The sequence below is a fragment of the Podarcis gaigeae genome, assembly GCF_964106915.1.
Source record: "Podarcis gaigeae genome assembly, chromosome: 1".
NCBI lineage: Eukaryota > Metazoa > Chordata > Lepidosauria > Squamata > Lacertidae > Podarcis > Podarcis gaigeae.
Window position 1 is genome coordinate 42,738,509 of NC_139678.1, and position 24,442 is coordinate 42,762,950.

The 24,442-nt window shown below is 43.7% G+C and overlaps 3 protein-coding genes across 7 annotated transcripts in view; all 3 read left to right on the forward strand.

The window, feature by feature from the left end:
• The first annotated feature begins 316 nt into the window (after window positions 1-316).
• LOC310847402 (protein-L-isoaspartate(D-aspartate) O-methyltransferase-like) lies at window positions 317-11,844 on the forward strand. 4 transcript variants are annotated; one of them, XM_083745190.1, is made up of 10 exons: window positions 504-931; window positions 1,792-1,832; window positions 2,164-2,305; window positions 4,637-4,741; window positions 5,784-5,815; window positions 6,650-6,754; window positions 7,443-7,563; window positions 8,979-9,064; window positions 9,543-9,712; window positions 11,329-11,844. In XM_083745190.1, the coding sequence occupies exons 3-10, from the start codon at window positions 2,194-2,196 to the stop codon at window positions 11,339-11,341; spliced, it is 744 nt and encodes a 247-aa protein (XP_083601316.1). In that variant the 5' UTR covers window positions 504-931; window positions 1,792-1,832; window positions 2,164-2,193; the 3' UTR covers window positions 11,342-11,844. The 4 variants fall into 4 exon arrangements, with proteins under 4 accessions (XP_083601314.1, XP_083601316.1, XP_083601317.1 ...); XM_083745188.1 differs by lacking the exon at window positions 1,792-1,832 and having other exon boundaries at window positions 317-505; XM_083745191.1 differs by lacking the exon at window positions 1,792-1,832.
• Window positions 11,845-13,041: 1,197 nt separating this feature from the next.
• RPUSD2 (RNA pseudouridine synthase domain containing 2) lies at window positions 13,042-19,253 on the forward strand. 2 transcript variants are annotated; one of them, XR_014565667.1, is made up of 4 exons: window positions 13,330-13,883; window positions 15,133-15,429; window positions 16,175-18,673; window positions 18,715-19,253. XR_014565667.1 is itself a non-coding variant. In XM_083744788.1 (3 exons), the coding sequence occupies exons 1-3, from the start codon at window positions 13,365-13,367 to the stop codon at window positions 16,922-16,924; spliced, it is 1,566 nt and encodes a 521-aa protein (XP_083600914.1). In that variant the 5' UTR covers window positions 13,042-13,364; the 3' UTR covers window positions 16,925-19,253. The 2 variants fall into 2 exon arrangements, 1 of the variants encoding a protein (XP_083600914.1); XM_083744788.1 differs by having other exon boundaries at window positions 13,042-13,883; window positions 16,175-19,253.
• A 2,810-nt stretch (window positions 19,254-22,063) lies between these two features.
• Window positions 22,064-24,442, forward strand: part of KNL1 (kinetochore scaffold 1) — a gene marked incomplete at its 3' end in the record, with an annotated part of 37,794 nt that continues 35,415 nt past the window's right edge. The window contains exon 1 of the mRNA XM_083755115.1: window positions 22,064-22,735. The remainder of the gene's footprint in view (window positions 22,736-24,442) is intronic.

Here is a 24,442-nt window from a genome sequence, read left to right on the forward strand (position 1 = left end):
GAAGCTTGGCAGGTAGCAAAGGAGAGGGCTGAATGGTTCGCAAACAAGACTTCCGGTTCCCCTTGACAAACTTAGGAGGTGCGGGGTAAGAACGGTGGAGAAATCAAGAAGAAATAACCTCTGGAGGCAGGGCGCGGCGGGCGTGATTATTTCAGAGCAGAGGAACCAGAAAGTCCTGTCAGCTATATCGCTACGTCATTGGCAATTTTGCACGGACATGTACCCCACCCCTCAGGCCCCCCGAGCATGGAAGTGCCTAAGCAGAACCGGAAGTGAGAATATCTTCATTTTATACGATCTCTTTAGGAACCGTCGCGCGCGACATCTTAAAGCCGGGCGGAAGTTACTGATCGGCGGCTTCTCTCTCCCGCTTACGCAACAGCGTAAACAACAGCAGGCCTCAATTCCCCCAGTTACTCTCAAATGCCGTAATAAGCAGCTGCTGAAAGAGGAGGAGCTAGGAGGGCGAGAATGCGAGTGCGGAGGACTTAGTGCGGCTGCGCAGGTGAGTCCGCCTTTTTGTGGGAGGGGTGGGATCCTGGGGACGGGGTCCTGGGTCTTGGTTCTCTCTGGGAAGCGGGAGGGCTGATCGAGACTGAGCTGCCTTTGGGGGGAACAGCAGTCTGCTCTCTCTTCTCCTGGCGCTTGGGAGGGAGGCGTCAGAGGGGATCCTCAGAAAACCCTCAGAAGAGGAGTCGGAGCCCAGCCCAGCCCACCTCCTCTTACCACTAAGGAGCCTTCCCCCACCTTCCCTATCATAAGACACCAAGAGGGGAGGGGGTTGACTCTTGAGTTGAAGTGCCTCTTTCTATGCTGATCTTTTAGTGGGGGGGGGGGAATTTCCTTTTATTACGATTTATCAAATTCGTATACTGCCCTTCATCCAATGCCTTGTTTTTGCTTTGAGACACATGCTTTGAGGAACAAATATGTATGTTTGTCGATGGTAATAACACTGGTACCATTAAAGGCTAGCCCATTTATTATGGCATCGGGTTTTGTGGGCAGTAGTCCATTTCCCTCATATACATGAAGTGTTGTCCTAAGGTACAGGTAGATATTTATGTGGGTGGAAATTGCAATCTGTGGTCAGAAGGAAATGCAATGCAAAAAACAAAAAACGCCAAGTGAGATAATTGTTATTTGTGTGACCACTCACAAGTAAGTTAGCAACCCATACAAATGGGTTGGTAATGCATGTGATATTTTATACATGTAGTATTTTAAAAATCCATTTTCCCATTCGTTCTACAAGTTGGTGTACTGTAAGTCAGTGATATAGCTTTGCAGACAATTACAGTCACAGCCTAGTCTCTACAAAAAAGAATAGATGAGCACTATTGCAAATTATTTCACTTGTTAGCTTAACCTGCCACCTCCCCTTTACTGGCCCTCCCTGCCCACACCTACAGCCTTGGCCGTGTGAGGCGGCTGCCTAGGACAACACATCTTGAGTCCCATTAATAGGCAGCAAAGTGTCTGTTCTATTTTATAATTTTATTTTATAATGTTACAATTATTATTGTAGGCTTGCTGCCAGGAAGGAGGTGTTTGTAGGGTTTTCTGCCTCACGTGCCAAAATAGCTTTGATTGCCATTGGCTGCAATACACCCAGATTGTAGCGAGGAGGACATGCCGTGCACTGCTATGTGCTACTTGGCCACAGACAGTAAAATATCTTGGCCAACTCCTTACGTTTATCAATGTCCTTAGTTTGTATTTATTTTTGTCACTGTGATAACAAAATTTATTTATTTATTAATACATTTGCATTCCACCTTTCTTTCCAAGGAGCTCAAGGTGGTGTAGACCCTTCTTTATCTACATACTCAGTGCGTTTCATAACACAGTGGGGATTTTAACCTGATTTTCCCAGAACCTAGTCCAATGCTCTAATATCTCTCTTCTAACTTCTTGGACTGGTGGGGTTTTTTGTTTTTTTAAACTTATTAGCAGTACTTTTATTGACATCAAACAGTCTGTTAGTATTTGACTTAGACAGCAAATGTGTTCTCCAGATTTCCCTGTATTGCATCTGTGCATCTGTTCTTAATCTTGGCGGCTCCTGCGTGTGGAGGATTTGGTTTCTATGAGGCGTTACATGATCTTGCTCTAAATATAAAAAAACTTTCTCTCTTTGGTTCATTGTGACTGGCTGGTCAGGCTTGGGAATCCCCTGCACATTTTTATGGGATGAGCTGTACGCTGCCTTTTGCTACCTTGCTCATGGGACTCCTGCTGACAAGAACCATGGCCTGGACTTCGACTGGAAAGACACATGTGGAACTGATCAACAATCTTTACAGTAAGTACAATACAGAGCAAACAGAACCAAGGACCAGCAGCAGCCTGACGTTCAGGGCTCACCTCTAAAACAGCTGATGAAATGTTTGGATACTGTCCAAAATCCTCACTTATTTTTAGCATTGTTGACTTGACACCTATTTCATGGAGTGGATGTCACTGTGAAAACCTGTTTTAAAATTCTACCTGCATGTGAGCTTTAAGAATCTGGGCTCGTGTCTGTCTGCTCTGCCTATGTATTCAGCTATACAAGCAGCCACAAATGATGCAATAGAGAAATCCATCCTAAGTATCTAATTTAAGAAAGGTTATTCAGAGCATGCAGAGGCTCAGCTCCCCTACAGCTGAGGCAGGTAGCCATTTCTTCTAATGAGTTTCTTTGGGAATGCAATAATCCATAATTGTCATCCTCCTCAGGCTGCCTGTCTTAGATGGGAGCTTACTCAGACAGTACAGAAACCAGGAGAGTCAATCTGCCAGTGGCTATGCTGGCCATAAAAAAGCAAAACAATTAACTGGAAACCTTTCTGTATTTGTCCATCCAACGATTGTTTATTTTTTTTAAAAGAAAATGAGTATATTTTGCAAGTTACAGCCCTGCCATTGCACCTGTTTTTCCTTGGGCTCTCCAAGGGCACAGCTGCAATGTTGGGCCAATTGTGTGGATCTTTTCTGTGGAATGGATGATAATGTGTAAATGACATCCTAAGAGAGCACAGCATAATCTGTCCAGTTCTAGAGGTGAAATCTTAAGTCAAGTTCATTTCCCCAGTCACACTTTCCCAAGCTGTTTTATTGAACGTCAAACCCAGCTTAAAGCACTGTCTCCGAGAACAGATCTCTTTGTGTTTGGTATTTTTCGGTAAAGCCCTCATAAGGAACAGGACTGGTCAGGATTTATTTTTACACAAAGCTATTGAGAGCAATTGCTTTTTCTCTTATTTTACATGAAGTGTAGCCAGAGACCTGAATGTGAGCCTGTTCCCAAATTGTCTAGATGAGCTGATTTCTATTTTGCGGCTCATGGGAACAGAGGGACCAATTATAATTGGGGCCAAGGACGAGCAGAACCTCCTCTGCATCCAAATCCCAGCTTGCAATTGCTGCTTAGGTTGGAGGTAGGGAGGGTGGTCCATTGGTGCTGTGTCAGTTCCTTGGGCCCCTTGGGGAATTTGTGGGCTTTGGGTCTGAAACCTCTGTTGCTTTACTCCTATAATCCCCTTATTTGGGGGGGGGGGGCGTTTCTACTGGCTGCCTCTGGCAGGAGACCCACTGGCAGTAGTGTCCCACCATGTCGGGTGGAGCTTGGGCTTGTTATGTAATGGAGCCACACCGCAAGCAAAGATATGATGCATCCTAAACTGCCCACCTCTTAACACCAGAGGGTTAGGATTGCAAACCTGTACCAGCTTTTCACAGGCAGTAGCAGGGTGGTTTGCATATGTGGACTTATTTGCATGAACTGGAGCTGAGTAATGTGGCTGGGTTTCAGCATCAAAGGTTTATTTGATGAATTTGGGGTCTAGAGCAATAACCCCCTTTCCCTCTCCCTGGTGTGTTGCATGCATGTGTATGGATAGATAGTGGATACAATGAGAGCCTGTGTGGTGTGGTGGTTAGTGTGTTGGACTAGGACCTGGGAGTAAAGGTAAAGGTAAAGGGACCCCTGACCATTAGGTCCAGTCGTGACCGACTCTGGGTTTGCGGCGCTCATCTCACTTTATTGGCTGAGAGAGCTGGCGTACAGCTTCCAGGTCATGTGGCCAGCATGACTAAGCCGCTTCTGGCAAACCAGAGCAGCGCACGGAAACGCCGTTTATCTTCCCGCCGGAGCGGTTCCTATTAATCTACTTGCACTTTGACGTGCTTTTGAACTGCTAGGTTGGCAGGAGCAGGGACTCACCCCGTCACAGAGATTCGAACTGCCGACCTTCTGATCAGCAAGTCCTAGGCTCTGTGGTTTAACCCACAGCGCCAACTGCATCCCTTGGACCTGGGAGACCAGGGTTCAAATCCCCACTTGGCCATGAAGCTCATTGGGTGACCTTAGGCTAGTCACTGTCTCAGCCTAACCTACCTCACAGTGCTGTTGTGGGGATTAAATGAGGAGAGGGAGACCCATGTATGCCACCTTGAGCTCTTTGGAGAAAAAAGTGGGATAGAAATGCAATAATTTTTTTTTTTTAAAAAAAAGCAGTGTAAATGTATACCTGTCTGGACCACAGTGCAGTAAAATTCAGTATCAAACAACATAAAAGTGATACTAAATATAAATAGTAATAAAAAGTATGCTGCTGTCAGCCTTATTATCCTCTCTCATGTTTTTCTGTAGAAAATGGTGTGATTAAGTCTCAGCAAGTCCTTAAAGTGTTGTTGGCAACAGACAGATCCCACTATATCAAGTATTTTCCATATATGGACTCTCCTCAGTCAATCGGTAAGAAATGTTGCTCTAGACTGCAATGTCACTTAAAGGAAATACTGCATATTTTAGAGACCGTATTGTCCATAGCATTGTCTTTTGGGAACTCTCCAAATCCTAGAATCTAAAGTTGGGAGGGATCTCAGAAGTCATCCAGCCCAGCTTCTGCTTAGATATCTCCAGCTCACCACCTCCCAAGGCAGGACTGTTCTACGCTTGAGCCATTAAGCAGCTTTCCTAACCCTTTCCCAGCATCTGCTTCCCTGCCACTTCCACTTGCTGATTCTAGTCCTGTTCTCTGGATCAAATCCCTGTGAACAAATCTGCTCCTTCTACATGATGGCCCTTCAGATATCTGAAGGTGGCTGCCAGGTCTCCACTTAATCTTCTCTAGGCTAAACGTACTTGGCTCTTTCAAGCATTCTTCATAGGGCATAGTTTCCAGATCTCTTAATGATCCTGGTCACCCTGCTCTGGACATCCCCTTAGTTTCTCAATGTCTTCCTTAAAATGTGGCATCCAGAACAGGACTCTACCTCAGATGCAGCCTGGCCAGTCTAGAAAGCAAGTGAAACCATTATTTCTTCTCATCAGGACACTATGGCTACTGTTCAGGCATTGGCTTTTTAGCAGCTGCATCACACTACTAACTCATTCAGCTTGTGCCAAGCCAGGTCTCCTCCACTCTATCCTTGCACCTTCATTTGTGTGTTTTGCACCTAAATGCAGGACTTCGCCTTTATCTCTGTCAAATTCCATCGTGTTAGTTTCAGCCCAGCGTTCTAGCAGCCCAAGATCATTTGAAGTTTTAATTCTGTAAGACTGAGAGTTGTCCTTTGTTTATGGGCTGCAAAAGTAAGCTCTGAAAACTAGCAAAGTGGACAAAAGATTCTACAGATAGTATGTCAAACTGAAAGCTGGAAATCCTTAGGTCTTTGAGTTGTCTAGGAAAACCGAAAGGGCGGATTTGTGGTGAGAAACGTACAAATCGCTAGAAAATGCTCCAATTGTTGTAGTTATAACATGAAAAGCAAACTTATCCACAGCTTTCTTTCAGGGTACAAGGCAACCATCAGTGCTCCTCACATGGTAAGACATACTTTTACATCCAATAATATACAGTATATGCATTGATAGCATTCGGTTGTTGAGGAAGCACACAGGCCATGAACCATCGCAGCTGCCTTATGCAGAGTCAATTCATTGATTCATTTGGCCGAGCGCTGCTTTCTCTGGCTAGCAATGGTGCTGGTTTTAGGCAATCTTCTGTGGTCCTGTTGCCTGAGATCCCCTGAATTGGTGACGATGGCGAATTCTTTCTACTAGGCGTTGGCTGAACAATCCTGTGTGCTGGAAATGCGTGTAAACAAGCCCACCGGTTTTGGGGTGGTCCCAAACCCCTCAGAGCTTAGGACAGCTGTTCCTTGCTTCATTCAGGAATACAGGTTGCACTCGCTGCTAGCTGGCTATCAGGTCAGAAATGTCCTCATCATGGGGCAGAAGTAGGTATCTTGGCCTACCGCTTGACATCACCTCCTTTATCTTGTCTCAAGCGACAGCATCTGCCTTCTTCAGTCTCAGGCCCTTCCCCTCCCTTTCCATGACTGCTACTGAGGCTTTGAAGCCACCAGGAGGAGCTGGAAAACTTACAGGCCCTCTCAGTCTCACCCTACCCCTTGCATATCATTGAGGCTCCTTGGGAGCAGGCAGTCTAGTCATTTCTTCTCCATACCTTGTGTGTGCCTCTATTGCAAACTTTAACATGCCTCAGAGAAATTCCTCAGCTAAAATATCTGTGGGCATCAACTTAGCAGAAGCAACCTCAAAATCTTTAGTAAGACTGTGTATCTTAACCATCCTGGCAAGGGGATCGTGAAAGATGCCGGCGTGGGAAGAGTGAAATATAGTTGCTTTCTCCCACAGCATGCTCATGCCCTTGAGTTACTGAAGGACCAGCTAGTGGAAGGAGCAAAAGCGTTAGATGTCGGATCAGGAAGTGGATACCTCACAGCTTGCTTTGCAAGGATGGTAAGCAGAATGGAAATTGAGAGGAAATCCTTTTTTTCCCTGTTTGGCTAAAAACGTCTACTTGTAAAGCTTACCTTCTTAAAGAACAGATGATCTTATGCATATGTTTGGTGTTGCTTCTCTGTAGAGCAGGATTTGACTGCTGAAAATGATTGAATTTGGATAAATTGCAAGGGGTCTGCTAAAGTGAATTTTAGTTTTAACACAATTTTAACAAAAGCAACAAGAAACATCTCTCTACATATAGAATTCTGAAACTATTCCTCCACTGCCCTGCCAAGTAAATTGCTTCGCACGGGGGGTGGGGGGATAGAATGAGGCTGCAGTCCTATACACAGCTACTTGGGAGTATGTCTCATTAATTCAACATGACTTACGATAGTTCTGATCAGGCATGTATAGAATTGTACTATAAGATTTTCCTCCATTGGAATTGGCCAATTAGTATATTTAATGATCATGTGGAACACGAGACAGGTAAAATTGTAGGAATAACTGCAAAGGGACTGTTCATTTTCAAGGTAACCAGTCATTGGAACTATCCTTCTGTCATTCTAAAACTGGATGGAGAAATAATTGGATAAAAATTATCAGGCATTGCAAAAAAGGGAACCTCTCTCTGCTCTCTCAGATAATTTTGTTTGTAGTAGTAACACAGATTTGAAGCACATGTGGCATCTCTTGACAGGTGGGTCCCACAGGGAAGGCAGTGGGAATCGAACACATTGAACAGCTGGTTCATGAGTCCATCAAAAACCTCAGAGAAGATGATCCCTCTTTGTTGAGTTCTGGCCGAGTGAAACTTCTAGGTGAGCATCGGTATCCTTTGCAAATTTGATGCTTTTGAATTATGGTGCTGGAGGAGACTCTTGAGAGTCCCATGGACTGCAAGAAGAACAAACCTATCTCAGATTTCTTAAGGAAATCAGCCCTGGGTGCTCACTGGAAGGACAGATCGTGAAGCTGAGGCTCCAATACTTTGGCCACCTCATGAGAAGAGAAGACTCCCTGGAAAAGACCCTAATGTTGGGAAAGATGGAGGGCACAAGGAGAAGAGGACGACAGAGGACGAGATGGTTGGATAGTGTTCTCGAAGCTACCAGCATGAGTTTGATCAAACTGCAGGAGGCAGTGGAAGACAGAAGTGCCTGGCGTGCTCTGGTCCATGGGGTCACGAAGAGTCGGAAACGACTAAACGACTAAACAACAACAGCAACAAAGCTAGAACCCCTTCACACTTGTGAAAACTTTACTTAGCAGGAACGGTTTCAGCCTAGCAATAACCCTAAGATTTGTTTCATGAAAATAAATGAACAAGCTACTGCAGAGGAGCTACTGCACATTTAGAGCTAGTTTTCTGAGCCTGCAGTCTTAAGCACACTTACATGGGAATAAGCACCATTGAGCGCAATTCTTACTTCCAAGTAACCACAGACAGGATTGCAATGTAGAAGTATATTTTTGTAATGCAGTCTTCCCAACCTGAAGCCCTCCAGACTGCAACTCCCATTGGTCCTGGTCACACGACCATTGGTCAGGGATAACGAGGATTATGGTCTGAAACATCTGGAGAGCAACAGGTTGGGGAAGCAAGAGTAATGATTTCTGAGCATCTAAAAAGTAATGGTAAAGGACCCCTGGACGGTTAAGTTCAGTCAAAGGCTACTATGGGGTTGCGGTGCAGGAGCCAGTATTTGTCCATAGCTAGCTTTTCCGGGTCATGTGGTCAGCATGACTAAACCACTTCTGGCACAGTGGAAAACCGTGACGGGTGCCAGAGTGCATGGAAATGCCATTTACCTTCTTGCCTTGGTGGTACCTATTTATCTACTTGCACTGGTGTGCTTTTGAACTGCTAGGTTGGCAGAAGCTGGGACAGAGCAATGAAACCTCACCAACGTCACATGGATTCGAACCACCAACCTTCTGATTGGCAAGCCCAAGAGGCTCAGTGGTTCAGACCACAGCGCCACCTACGTCTCTCTAGCTCTGCTTTCCCAATTCCACCTAACCTTGGTAATATCAAAGAGCACAGTTCTCTTTTTTAGGTCTCTCACTATGGTTATTATACTTCATTTTGATACCCCCAGTGCCAACATAATCTGCATACAAGTCTTCCTTGCACGCAGATGCCAAGTGAAAGGAAAGGCAAAGGAGAAGTGTATAGGAGAAGCTGCCATCTGAACAAGAACCTTCACTGCACATTCTCTTTCTCTCTCCACAGTTGGGGATGGCAGAAAGGGGTACCCTGAAGAAGCCCCTTACGATGCCATTCATGTTGGAGCAGCTGCACCCACAGTGCCAAAGGAGGTAAGAGAGAAAGTTGCCTGCCTCTTTCCTCTCAGCTCTGGCTTGAAACCTTTTTGAAGCGGCTAATTTACTAAGTCTAGAAGACAATTGTGAAAAAAGTGTAACAATATGTTTCAGCTGTTATCATAAGGAAAGAGAACTAAAATTGAATAGAACAGAGACAATGTTTTACGTTCTGAAATCTCTGATGGCCTGGAGATTTGACCACGTTTCTATTGACATGAGGTGTAAGAAAAATGGCTCTTGGCATTTCTCAGCAGGCAAAACATCACACAGAGAGTGTTTAGGTATAAGTGAGTAGCAAATGTGTTGCCATTTTTAATTTTTATTTTGGAAATGGCCGCTTTTCATGGACTACTTCAAGAGCCAGAGAACAGTGTTCAGTTTGTCTTTCTTCCCTTTTGTGTGTACGTGGAAACTGAATTTCCCCATTTTGTTTCTGTTTTGCCTTATTGCTCTTATTGATTCTTACTACTAGTTGCTGAATGAGCTGAAACCTGGAGGACGACTAATTCTGCCTGTAGGGCCAGAGGGTGGAAACCAGGTTTTGATGCAGTATGACAAAACCAAAGACGGGCAGATTGTGGAAAAGCAGCTGATGGGTGTGATATATGTCCCTCTGACAGACAAAGAGAAACAGTGGCCTCGGTAAATTATTAATAAGCTCCTACCCTCTTGTGTTCCAAGGCATTGCTGGATAAAAGCTCACTTTCCCCACAGTTACAGCGCTACTAAAAAGAGAATCCCCACAGTTACAGCACTACTAAAAAGAGAATCCCTATCACAGGGTGTGTTTATTAGGCAAAGATACTAATATGCTGTGAGCAACTTCGTAGTGAAACTATTTTTAAAAAACTGTGTATTCTCTTAAAACAGAGAGTAAATGTCTTGGGAAACATACAGGGAGTGGGAACCTTTGTCCCAAGGACCAAATGTGGCCTGGCCTGGGTCTGTTTGTCCCTTAAGTCCATTTTTTCCAGATCAGAACCATCAGTCAAACCAAAGAGTTTCCCCACCCCAATACAGAGGTAACTTAATGTTCTTTTTAAGGCTATGTAACGCTGTGATAATAGGCACTTTTGCAAGAAAGCCCAATTGAACAAAGCTAAGCTTATTTTTCAGTAGGTTTGTAGGCTTCTCACAGGCATTCGGTTGTGAGAACATGATTCCAGACTAGATGGGCCACTGATCAGATCCAGCATGCTCTTTTTATGTGGATTTGTTTGTTTATTTATTTATTGCATTTACCACCTACCTTTTTCTTCAAGGAGCTCAAGGTGGTCTTTAATTTAATCTCCATAGCAACCCTGTGAGGCAGGTTAGACTGAGCGTTTAAAAAATGATATTCAACTGCAGTCAGACATAATGGCCAATAGTGGTTTAATTAAAGCAGGATGTAAACGTCAATGGAGTGGGGAGGACGGGACACTGAACAATGGCAAGCCAAGAGCTGAGGTTCCAAACCAGGTTATTATAGCTAAACTGTTACTGGGCAAGAGAAAGCCAGTGTTTCCATTAGCCCTTGTTCACAGGGAAAATATAAGACCAAGTAGTGATTGTACTGTGCCTCGTGATACATGGGCTAAGGAAAACTCTATTGCCTCTTGCAAACACAGGTGAATAGGTAGAATCTATGTTTAAAAAATCAGTCAGAATGTATATTTAAAAGGCCCACAAACATCAATTTTGAAGGTCAAAACCTTGAAACAGGTCCATAATATTTGGCTCAAGAAGATCCAGCATCTGCTGGGGGCATTTAATACAAATGATGCTATTGGCATGATCCTTCCCTGTGTGGATGCTTTGCTTGCATGCAGAGACAACACCCACAAATGGCTATTTATTCCCGCTTCTATATGTAAAAAAAATGTTTTTATATCTGAAGTTTAGAAAATCTACATTGCCCTTTCCCAATATTCATGTCACTTCCCAACATTAAGGTCTTATTTTTCTAAATGATGAGTAAAACTCCTGAATCAAATGAATCGCAGAGCCATCATTTTCCTGGAGTGATCAAGTCATCATAGATATTTGCATGTTAACCTAATGGCAATTTCCCTTTTTATCTGTGATTTCATTAACTGCTTACATTACGGTCTCTACCACTTAGCTGTATATATTATCTTTGAGAAAACTCAAGGCAAGGAATACCATTTCACTTTGGGCAATATTTTCATCTCTCCAGCTAAGTGCGAACACTTGATTTTTGCAAAAATATATTCATGTATGTTTATATTAATTGTCAATTGTCTCTTTTTCTTTAGGGGTGAACTTTAAAGATCTTAAATCACTTTTAAAGGATCTTTGGAAAATCTGTGAACTGTGTTTGGAAAGAAAAGGCATTCTTATGCTGTGCAGATAAATGCATAAGGCTCTGCTTCTTAAATGGACTTCTTTAATACTATTAAAGATAACAACTCTTGTAATGTGAGGGAAGCTAGGATCAGTCCCTCCACCAGGCTAACAGATTCATTTTCTGTTAACTCCAAGAACTCTTGGAATTGGAAGGCAAAGCAGAGTGATAGGTTCAAGACTGATAACTAGCATCAGTCCAGCTGTTTCATAGGATACAAAAAAAAATCCTGCATGCAGAAGCAAAAGAAAAAGTTGAGGTGGGTGTTTGTGCACAATATGCCTTTTTATTATGCAAGGAAGCAATGCTTATGTAGCCGTCTGCTGTTGGGAGAATAATTTAATTGGTCTTCTACTTCTGAAAAAGGACATAACTGAAAATAGCCCGCAATTGTAACATCTCAATCTAATAAACTAATGAACTTGGATCTTGCTTTTCTTCTTTGTTTTTACTATTACACTCATAATACCATTTGTCCTGCTGGATGAGGACTCTCCTCAAGCATCTGTTTTCATCAGTAGCTACCCATCTGTTTAAAATCTCACATGTAAGTCAGAATACTTGTTTGTTCTTACCATTTGGTATCTGAAGGTTTACTGTCTCTATTCATGGGGGAGAGAATACTGCTACCCACCAAGCTAATACTGTCACCCTGCAGCTTGTACATATTGTCATCTGTAAGGTTGAATCTTCTTGCTATTTAATACTGGATAGCAGCGGGCAGCGTTTCGGCATCTTGTGCTGTGCCAGAAATGTATGACTCAATACAGAATGGGGGGGGGGGGTGTATTTCTTCTTCTTTGGCAATCACTCATAGCCCAGTAAGATTGTCTTCCATGAACACGGTCTTAACAGTGAGTCGATAAATGACTTTGGAGACCAATTCTGGATCCACAAGTCCTTCCACAGTGTTGGACATAGGTTTCCAGGCAGGAGTTGATCACGGTGCGTGTTTGCTAAGCGTACCTTCCTCTTAGCTCGTTTCTCCTTTTCGCCCTGAGTTTGTGCTTCTTCAGAGTCCATGACACCTTTGATAAAGGCTGTTCTCCAATTGGAGCGCTTGCAGGCCAGTGTTTCCCAGTTGTCAGTGTTTATACTACATCTTTTTAGATTTGCCTCGAGAGAGTCTTTAAACCTCGCTTGTTGACTACCTGCAATACACTTTCCATTTTTAAGTTTGCAATCAAGTAGTTGCTTTGGAAGATAATCAGGCATCTGCACAACATGACCAGTCCAGCAAAGTTGATGTGTAAAAATCATTGCTTCGATATGGGTGATCTTTGCTGCTTCCGGTACACTGGCATTAGTTCGCCTGTCTTCCCACGTGATGTGTAAAAAAAATTGTAGTCCCCGGTGATTCTGATGGCGTTTATAAGTGGTCCATGTTTCACAAGCGTACAATAAAGTTAGTAGTACAATAGCTTTGCAAACCAGCATTTTGGTTTCCCTGCGAATGTCCCGGTGTGGATGCGCAAATAAAATGGAGCATAAAATTGTATGGAAGTATAGGTCTGAAATTGTTGTTTATGGTGAACACTTTTCTATTCTCTAAATTTCTATTTTTAACTTTTCTTTCTTTTTATTCTCCTTTTTCCCCTTCTTCTTTTTGAATATTGCTTTACAGATGTATAAATAATTATGTTCATGTGTATATGTATGAAATTTTCTTTTCTTATTTGATATTCTTTTATTTATTTTATATTTAACAAAATTTAATTCAAAAAAAAATAGAGCTAGCTGGCTATAATGTCCGCGTAAGCTTATCGGAGCCGTTTCCCCTGAAGGGCTTGCTTTACATATAAGCGAACGTCTGGCAGACTGAGCAGTCGCTTGTCAGGTCTGTCTTGTCGCGCGACTTATCCGTCACCGAGAGCGAGCGCGATTGGTTTAAGTGACGACGCGTCACCGGGTAGCGCCGAGGAGCCGTGTCGCCGCGGCGCGCGGATCATGCGGCTGACTCTGCTGCGCTCGGAGCTGTGCTCGCGGTCGCTCTTAGTCGAGCCGGGCGCCAGGCGTGGGTTGGCAGCCGCCGCGGCCTCGCTCTTACCCGGCAGAAGCATGGAGGAGAGCCAGGCGGGCGGCGAGCAGGGGAGCTCCCCTCCGCCCGTGAAGAGGCTCCGGCTGTGGACCGGGAAGGGGAAGGCGAAAGGGAAGCGGGCCGGGCCGGCCGAGGAAGGCGAGAAGCGCTACGTGCCGCCTCCCAAGAAGCGCAACCCCGGCGTCAGCTTCGGCCAGAGCCACTTCGCCGAGACCAGCTACTACTTCGAGGGCGGCCTCCGCAAAGTGCGGCCCTACTACTTCGACTTCCAGACCTACTGCAAGGGCCGCTGGGTGGGCGAGAGCCTCCTGCACGTCTTCGGCACCGAGTTCCGCGCCCAGCCCCTCGAGTACTACCGGGCCGCGGCCCAAGCGGGCCGCCTCCGGCTCAACGAGCAGCCCGTGCGGGACCTGGGCGTCATCCTCAAGGTGAGGCCGGGACGGAGGGAGGATGTGGCGCTGGGGTCCGAGCGGCGGGCGATTCGGGGAAGCGACGGCGCGACCCTCCTGCTTGGCAGTTTGCAGGCGTGGAGATGGCATGTTCGTATGCTCCCAAAACAGGCGATGAGGAAGTGGGGAACCACCCACAGGAAAGTAGTATAGGTGGATCAGTTACCTTGCTTTCTGTTTTGGAGTTGACATGCACACCTAAGTGGTAATAATAATTTTATTATTTATATCCTGCCCACCTGGCTGGGTTTCCCCATCCAGGAACAGTTTTGTCTCCTTGCCTGTCGAACAAGTTGCAGAAACCTACATACATGGTTGATGCCCGGAGGGAGGGGAGTTATAAATAGTATGGTCAGGAGGAAATGGCATGCAGGTAGACAGTGAAAATTTTCCTGTTTAAAGTGATGAAAACATATCTGTGAATTTTCACTGTTAATAAGCTAATTACCACTCTCTGTACTTACCTGCTTATCATTTCCATCTGATCTCACTATATTCAATTCTCTCCCTCCACCCCCAAACACACACACTTCAAAGTCATGAATATATTTGCCTGCAAGTCTGGACCATCATTTCCTGCATCTGACAAAGTGGACTGTAGTCTACATGCAAAAGTTTATACCATAATAAATGTGTTAGTCTGTAAGGTGCCCTAAGACTCTTCATTGTTATTGCTAACATTCTTACTGGTTCATGGGAGCATGTCATTATGTACATTAATGGCAGAAAGCATTTTTGTTTTAGTTTGTAAAGATGTAAATTAGAATTCACTTTGCTTCCTTTTGTTGTTGGAACAAGACATCATAGAAATTGACGTAATATGAAGGCCTTTTTCTGACATAGGATAATGCATTTTGGATACAACAAAATATTTTCAATGTTTTAGTTAGGATTCGATCCTAACCATCTCTACTAAGAAGTAAATCATATTGCATTCATAGTGGCCTATTCCCAGGAAGTGAGGCTAGGATTGCAGTCTTAGCTAAGTGCTAGAGTTTTATGACTATCTTCTTAATTATTATATATAAATTACACTGCTATATATAATGTTACCCAACTTGCGCATCCTTGGCGGATATATAACCAATAGATAATAATTTCCCCCTTTTATTATTTTTCCTGTTTTGTTTTTTTAGTAAATGGAGCTAATAACCATAATTATTCACAAACAGGTTATTCTAGGAAGTTTCCTGCTCCTGCTAACATACAGTAATTGTTTTGCTTTCAGAATAATGACTTCATCCGGAACACCGTACACCGCCATGAACCTCCAGTCACAGCACAGGCTATTGAGTTCCTGGAAGAAAATGATGAGGTTGTGGTTGTAGACAAACCTTCATCCTTGCCTGTCCATCCATGTGGCAGATTTCGGCACAACACTGTCATTTTTATTTTGGGTAAAGAGCACAACCTGAAGGAGTTGCACACTATTCATCGGTTGGATCGCCTGACATCAGGCGTCCTCATGTTCGCAAAGTCTGCAGAAGTGTCCAAGAGGATCGATGAGCAAGTGCGACAGCGACAGGTGAAGCCCCGAAGGTTTTTGTTCACATTTATAACCCACCCTTCCTCCAAATAACTCAGGGAGACATACAAAGGTGTAGTTATACTCTCCTATTGTCCTCACAACGACCCTCTAAAGTAGGCTAGAGTGACACCCATTGAGTTTCATGCAGCGTTCAAAATTCACCAGGCGCATTTTGCACCTGGCTATCGGCCACTTGCGGCCAAATGAAGATGCCCGGGTGCCAGGATGGCACCTGATGTCTCTCCTCCATCTGGAGCTGCATGCCTGGGGATCCTTGGATTTTGACTGTTTTCACACATTAGCAACACATGCTGTAGAATTCTATCTGTTATATTTTATCAGCACAATCATAATGAATTTCAGGAACCCAAAAGTCACATTGACCTTCAAGCCATCTGGCCTCAAAATGACAACTAGGCATTCTAATTGGCAACTGTAGCCCTGGTTTAAGGAGTCATTTGGCATCTAGCTTATATATTTGAGTTTCTAACACTGGCTTCATGGTAGAAGCAGGGATTCAGACAGGCCCGACACTCCAATCACTATAACACATTGTTGTCTATAGAAAAATTCACAGTGAAATGAATGGATTTGGTGGACATTACCCTTGCATAAAGCACTCAGATAGGCATAGATGCAGGTTCAGACCCTTGCAGTGGTCTTTGTGGGGCTTCTGCATTCTAGAAATTAAACAGATTCTTATTTTTGTTTCCTCCACCCCACTTCCCCATACCCCCAATAGCTGGAGAAGGAGTATGTGTGCCGTGTACTTGGAGAGTTCCCAGAAAATGAGGTGACGTGCGAAGAACCCATCCTGGTTGTCTCTTACAAAGTCGGAGTGTGTCGAGTGGACCCCAAGGGTAAAGTCTGTAAAACGGTCTTCCGGAGGCTCAGCTACAATGGCAAGACTAGTGTGGTGAAGTGTTTTCCTTACACTGGCCGCACTCATCAGATACGTGTCCATCTCCAGTTTTTGGGACACCCTATTGTTAATGACCCCATCTACAACACCGATGCCTGGGGTCCCAAAAAAGGCAAAGGTGGCCATATTAATAAGACGGATGATGAGCTGCTTCGGGCTTTGGTGGAGGAGCATCTTTCAAAACAGAGCCTGGGTATCCTGGACGTTGCTGAGGAAGATTTGAAACCCATCGTAGGAGACAGAGTGCAGGAGACTGTGTTGGACACCCCTGTAAAAGTCAGTTCTGGCACTCGTGAGGAATCTGCAGGTGGAGAAAAGAGCAGGATATCGGCATGTTCTCAGAATTCTGTTCCTCAGGCAGAGCTGCACAAGATGGAAAGTGGAGAAACTTGCTCAAATGAATCCTGGGGCGAAAAGGACCCTCTCTGTGGAGAATGCAAGATAGTGAGGCCGGACCCATCACCCAAAGATCTAGTGATGTATCTCCATGCTTTGCGGTACAAGGGAGCAGAATTTGAATATTGCTCTAAGATGCCAGCCTGGGCACAGGATGACTGGGAAGAGACCTGAAACTTTTAAAATATTCTGTAAAGACTGTGTGTTAGTGTGTGTGAAAAAGAAATGGAAACTTGCATTCACATTTTACATGTTTAGATGCACACTGAATTGGTCAGTTCATATGTAATAATCCTGTCTTAGTAGATGATTTATTAAGCTGGGAACAAGGGTCAGACCTGCATGCTCCCTGATCCCTTGTGGTTTCTTTAAACCAGTTTCCCATTACATCTGAAGTAGGGAACTGTGGGTTTACTACCCAGGACCTGAAATCATGGTTAGTAAACCAACCTTGAACATGTTTTCTGCTTCAGCTATAACGGGCAACTGTAAGAAACCATGCTCAAAGTGCCAAACAGAGAGAACAGTGCCAGTTAAAAAAGAAAAGAAAAAGCTGTGTCCGTGTTGATCCATTCTGTCCTAAGTATACAGTTTGGGGTGGGGTGTGAAGATGCTTTTAAATAGGCTTCCTTTTTAAGATCTCTTCTCTGTGGCCAGTGACTTCATTGCTAATCCTGATTCCTTTTCCATGAATGAGCACTCCAAAGATGGGTCAATGGGTTTGAATGAGAGTACACTGCAGTGCTTGAAGCAACTGCCTTTATATCAAGAGGTGGTTAATGACTAGACACTGGGCCAAATATGACCCATAGTGTATTCAGTCCATGGCTGCCTTTGCCACATTTCCATGTTCTCCTTGCCCAGCACAGAAGCCAAGCAGGTTATCTAAGGAGGAATAGCTCAGAGTGTCTATCTCTCTGTAGTCAGTTGGGCTGTGTAGTGCTTAGGTTTGCATCAGCAACTAGCACTTCAGCTTTCTTGCAGACACAGCTGCACCTTATAATTGCTGAAACCTTATCAAGCATCATTAGGTCTGTGAAAAGTTGCAGAGAGAGTGCTTTGAAGCAGCAGCTTGGTTTTGGGTTTCTAAATGGGTGCAGGTGAGGGGTGTGTGTGAATGGGGTGAATTGAGCAACAGTAGCCCCTGGCATACAGCTCTGTAAATGTTGCCCCTGATGGAATGCATCCTTCTGCAGAAAAAAAAAGGTTCAGCTCTGTTTTATAAGAAGGAATGTGATGACAGAGCCTTTCAGATGGTTGCAACTACTAATCAGATGTACATCTGTGTAGGGTTGAAGCAGGGTATTTATATGAGAACAGTTTATTATATTCCTGTCTACGAAACTTTTGAGCCTTCTTCGCCTTGGGGTTGAGAGGCAATGGAAATGTCTTCATTGCGTGGGAGGTGGGAATGCTTCGCCTTGTCTAGGACCAAGTGTTCCCCTCCCTCTCTGAGAATAGAGGGCTTTTACTCGCATTTTCCTAAACACTGTCTGGTTCTTGCTCATGAACTGCAGTCATGATTATTTACCTAAGACAGTAGTAATAAAATATATTACTAGTGGCCCTATTTTAAGATTTTGGAGCAACCAATATGACAAAAATAAAGGAAGGTCCTATCTAGGTGGCTTCCTTCCTATACAAAGCTTAATTGTAGAGATTACAAGAAAATAGTTTTACTATTGAACTGCATGTGTACAGTCACAGCTTCCAGTGCACTCACAGCTCTGCCCACCCATCCCCTTCCCTTTGGTGATCCTGTCATCAGTTTTCCTAGCTTATTGCTGGGTTGAGCAGGAGTTTTGCACCTGCTATGGTACACCTCTAAAGTCCAGGTGTCAGCCCTGTTACCATCCTGCGGGGTCTGGAATGTGAAACACTAAATAGTAAAGATGTTATAATTTGGAGTTCACTGGGAGTGCAGTGACTGCAAGTAAACACAATTCTTTGTAAATTTTGCTAAGCATATTTTTTTAAAAAAAAAAAATAAAATTGCTATTACTGCAGAGCAACTCATTTAAATATTGACGAGCCCAACCCTGTACTTAAGGCAGCCACTATATATTGTCATAAGGCACATTTTATTTGCCCATGGTAGACTTTAAAATTGATTCATTCAAGCATGCAGTGGACTTGCACCATTGAGGTAAGTACAGATTGTAAGATCTGGCTGTCACGGTTTGGCAGGTTTTTCCACGATGCATGTTTCTATACTCCATGCTCAGTTTTACTGTGGCTGGCTGCCATTCAGCTAATCTGTTCCTTAATGGTTCTGTGTTAACCATTCCAATAAATTAACTGTACAAGGAGGCTCATTAAACAGTTACAAAGATAGTTAACCTGAGGAGCAGAATTGCCTTGAGGGAGCCCTTCGCCACCTACTTCATTGCTTGAAAAAAATCTCTGTAATGAATAGAGCTCATTCTGGCCTCTTCAAAGCATTCATCTGAGGTTATAAAATCAGGAGGAAGCGAACCATTTCTAATAAAATACACACATTAAACTTCTCTTTGTAATTTTTGGGACAAGGTCAGTATGCTTGATAGTGCCTGCATTATAGCCCCTGCCTATGCTTGTTGAATTTGGATTTTCTCACCTGAAGAAACAGCACTGTCCAGAGGTGCCAACTTGAAAAAAGTATTTTGGGGGAGCAGGTAAGCCACACGATGCAGCACACACACCATTTGAATGGCAGTGCCCATCAAGTTGGGGGGGACCCCTCAAATATTTATTTGGGGGACTGAAGAGACCTCAGCCCCTAGGAGTTGGGTCCTATGGTACTGTCAAAGGTCACAGAGGCTATATTGTTAGGGAGGTTTTTTTATTTAAAACCTTTATTTTGCCCCACCTTAAAAAAAGAAAAGGCTCAACGGGTAACAGAATTTAGCAATTTAATAGACCTGTTATTGCAGAAATATTCCAACATTTTTAAAAAAGCACTAGTTCACCCACACCAGCAATTTGGCAAATTAAATACAGTAAAACCACAGGCTACAATGTGGAAATCTTAAAAGCAGGAAAGTTTAGATTAATTTCTGGAAGACCATTAACAAAAGAGGTTGAATTGTGCCTTCCTTAGGAGGGAGGTCAAGGGTCTAGACACAGTCCCAAAACCCTAGTTTAAGAGTGAAAGCAAACATAATGATGTGGCCACGAGGACAAACATGGCTGAAGAAAAATGGGCGTGAATTTCTACATTAGGAAATCTTTCCTCAGGAAGATTTGGTACAAGGTGATTGCATGTTTAAGCATTCTACAGCAGGAACCTAGGAAGCTGCCTTTATTTGAGGCAAACATTGGCCCGTGTATTTTAGAACTAGGTAGGTAAAAGGTAAATGAACTATCTTGATTTTTTAGATTTATTTTATAGCTATCTGACTGTGAGTGACACTGCACTGTTTCAGGGAAGTCTTTCCCAGCCCTAACTGAAATGCCAGGGGCTGAACCTTGAGACCTTTTGCAAACAAAGCATGTGCTCTGCCCCTAAATTCAGATTACAGTCATACCTCTTGTTATGTTTGCTTCAGGTTGCGTCCCGTGGCGACCCAGAAGTACTGGAAAGGGTACTTTTTGCAGACGCGCAAAAAGACGTCATGCACAAAAGCGGCGAATAGCGATGCGCAGATGCAGATTGCGTTCTGCTCATGTGAACGGGGCTCCGGAACGGATCCCGTTCGCAACCAGAGGTACCACTGTATAGGACTACAGAAGCATTCTGCTTGGATGTGCTTCTCCAATTTCCACTGCCCCCAACCCTACCTTCTGTATTTTCCTGAATTCTGTGCAAGACACTCTCATCCATCAAAGTGCACAGTCTGGTCATTGGTGCATGGTGATGAGGAAGTTAGAGTAGACAGGACTACCTACCTATTGGAGAAACGCACCATCACCCCTTTACAAGGTTTGAGAGAAAGTTTATGGGCATAGCAGGGGCAGGAACTGTATAGGGAATGCTGAGTGATTAAATCTGGGACACCCAACACAGTGCATTCCAGGTTTGCTGGGATTCAGGGGTGCCAACTTGAATAAAATATTTGGGGGGGCTCTGCCCACCATTTGGGAATTTCCCTCAACTTGAATATTTCCCTCAAATATTTTATTGTGGGGCAGAAGGGACCTCAGCCCCTAGCTGGTTCCTATGGTGGGATTATTAATAATAATAACAATTTATACCTCGCCCATCTGGCTGAGTTTCCCCAGCCACTCTGGGCGGCTCCCAATTGAGTGTTAAAAACAATACAGCATTAAATATTAAAAACTTCCCTAAAGAGGGCTGCCTTCAGATGTCTTTGAAAAATAAGATAGCTGCTCATTATTAGAGCTCCCGTGAGGAGAGCTGCAGTCTCAGACTCACAATAAGGCATCCAAAGTGCTCCTTAGCTACTTAATAAAATATTAAATCTTTAAGATAATCTTTAAATACAATCTTTAAGATAATAGTTTAGTTTTGAGTTATGTTGCTTTGACTGTATACTCTATATTTGACTTTCTTCAGATTGTTTTATGTTTTATTGATTTAACATGCTGTACTGTAAACCGCTTTGAGATTTATCTTAAAAATTCAAAGTGGTATAGAAATTTTAAAAATAAATAAATGAAAATATTTTTTTAAAAAACCAGCAGTTGCTATCCTTTCTCTGCAAAGGTAGTTAGCCTGTTGCAACAGAAACAGCTAAGAGATTTGTGCCACCTAAATACTTAAGGCTGACTTATCCAACGCTGGTCATATGCAGCGCAAATCTATTGAAATCAGTTGGCAAATTATGTGGACCCTTAAGTTCAATATGGGACTAACATTGGATGTCACCTTGTCTCCTTTGGGGGGGCGTGAGCTCTTTTAGGGAGCTAGAATGAAGTTCATTCAGCACAGTTGTCATCCTGACTTTTACGATTTCGGGGTAAAGCTTCTTAGGAAGAGAGAAAATTGTCTTCCTTCACATTCAGAAGTTCCGGGGAAAGCAGTGGCCATCCTCCCAAGCACAGTACAATGATAATGATCATAATTGTATTACTATTGTTTCTCCCCCCCCCCCTCCAATTTTTTTTACTTGATTTTCACAAAATTAAAAACACACTAACAAACAGACAAACATAAATCATAACCTTATTAAAACTAATCATCTTAACATTGTTAAGTGACTTCCTCGTATCCCCCTAGTTGAATTTCAATGCATATCATTTTAACGTTTTTCCAAATGTATTACTATTGTTTCTATTGCACAGCGGCGGTGAAACGGTTTTCCATTTTGCTTCTGAACTGAAGTTTCCCCACCCCAAATAAAGAGTTTTCTCAAGTAAACCTCACTAGTGGATGAATAAGTCGGGATTCAGATTCTCACCCCCGACACACTTGGCTTTGCATTACTGCGTGTCCAGCACATATTAAAGAATTTGCCCGCTTAGTAAATAAAGATCAGAAGCCGCCACGCCGAATTGTTTTACGTTAAACAAAAAACTTCCGACGAGGATGGGATTCGAACCCACGCGTGCAGAGCACAATGGATTAGCAGTCCATCGCCTTAACCACTCGGCCACCTCGTCACAGAAACCTCCACTCTCTCCAAGCCTATAAGGAACTGTTCCAACCGCAAACCTTTCTCTCGCCACCCGCCGGCTTAGATGAATATACTGTCGCCCCTCAGCAATTGCTATGCCGTGTGCGGTACAACTAATATCCTAAATAATGACAACAACTCTCCGGAGAAGCCACAGAACGTTTCGTGGGTTCCTGCCTATCCCTTTCCCGGCGGTGGCTCCGTAGGCCTCACCGCAAGGAGGCCGCCATGTTGTACGGAACGAGGGCGCTGCCGCGACGCCAATCCGAAACCGCCATTTAGGCCTTGAAGCGAGGTTGGCGGTTGGAGGCGCATGCGCGCGGTCTGGCGGTTATTTTGAATCCCGCGGAGCCTAGTCGGGCGCTGTGCCTTCAGTCGCGGGGAGGCCTCAGAGGAGACGGGTGTGCGGCTGGAGACCGGACCCGGGAAGGTGAGCGGGGAGCAAGGGCGTCGCGCCAGAAACGTCGGCGTGAGGGGAAGGGAGCGAGGCTTAGTCCGGCAAGTGGGGCGGGGGGCGCTTCGCGGCCTCCCCAATCTCCTTCCTCGCGTGGCTCTGGGCTCGGCGCTGGCCGTCCTGAAGCGGCTCCAGCCGGGCGTGGTGCTCCCGCCCTCGCCCTCCTGCTCTCCACCCCCGCCGAGTTGCTTTAACCCCGGTTTCTTTTTCTTTTTAAAAAATATTTAAATTTCACATTTTGAAATTTACAACCAACCAAAATAAAAAGAGAATTCCATGCATTCTCCTGAACTTTCTCTCCTCTCCTTTGTGTATGTTAACTTTTTTCCTCCTGTATCTTCTCCATTAATCCAAATCTATTAAATCTCCATGACAACCGTTAAACTACAAGTCTCATTCCAATCCTAATATTTTTAATTGTTTGCAATGATTTTTAAGGTAAATTATATATTTTCCCCTATTCCTTATTTAAAAATTGGGTCGTCTTGGTTTCTAATTCTTCCGGCCATTTTTGCTATTTCGGCATAATCCAACCATTTAATCTGCCACTCTCCTCTCTGTTAGGGACTGTGTCTTCTTTCAATCTCTGGGCTAACAACATCTGAGCAGCTTTCCCCTAATTTCTTTCCCGCCTTGACCCATTTCTAGCGCGCGACATTGACTTAAGCGGGGCTTACTTCCGAGTAAACCGTGCACTGCGGGGCAACCTCGAGTTAGCGCATTTCTTCTGGCGCCTTTGTTGGAAGTAAGGAAAAGGGAAGCGAGGTAATATTTTATATAGTACTGCCAGAAGTTCCTGCCTCTGGCTTGCTAGATTTAGGCTGGAGGCCCACTTTCCTGGGAGTAAGCTCCCTTGCTTTTGGGTAGACATTTATAGGAGTGTGCTGCTAAAGGCCCAGTTTAAAGAGTCATTTGTGATAATTGAATTACATCGTGGTGTTTTTCCCCCTGGAGATGCCCTGTGAAGAAGGAATACTTTCAAACTAACTCACCTGATAGGAAAAACTAAATGACAGCAGAAACTGGAGGAGAAGTTTACCGGAGAGATGACAGCTGGCTTAAGATTTTATGTTGTGAACCATGGTCTATACTACTACTACTAATAATAATAATTTCTATTATTTATACCCCACCCATCTGGCTGGGTTTCCCCAGCCACTCTGGGTGGCTTCCAACAAACTATTAAAACTACAATAAAACATCAAACATTAAAAACTTCCCTAAACAGGGCAGCCTTCAGATGTCTTCTAAAAGTCAGATAGTTGTTTCTTTAAATACAAATTCAATAAATAAATAATAATAAAAAGACTTGAGGGGGAGCATTTCTGCGGTCCTATGAAGTTATGGAATAGCTTCTCCAGAGAGGCTCGCCTGGCATCTTCTTTATGGTCTTCCCACCCATTGAAGACCATTTTATTCACTCACACTTATGAATTTGTTTTAAAACCAATCCTAGTCTTTCAGTATTTAAATGTGGTTATAACTAAACTATACACTTTTGCTCTTTCAGTATGATTTTTATTCTGGCCTGCAAATTGTGTTACTCTGTAGTAGAAGGAACATCTTACTGTTTTTATTGGGTTCTTTTTTAAAATTACTGTATTTTTTAGGTTTAATATTTTATAATGTGTGGTTTTGCTTTATAAGCTGTCTAGAGAGTTTTATTGATGGAAGCCAAATACT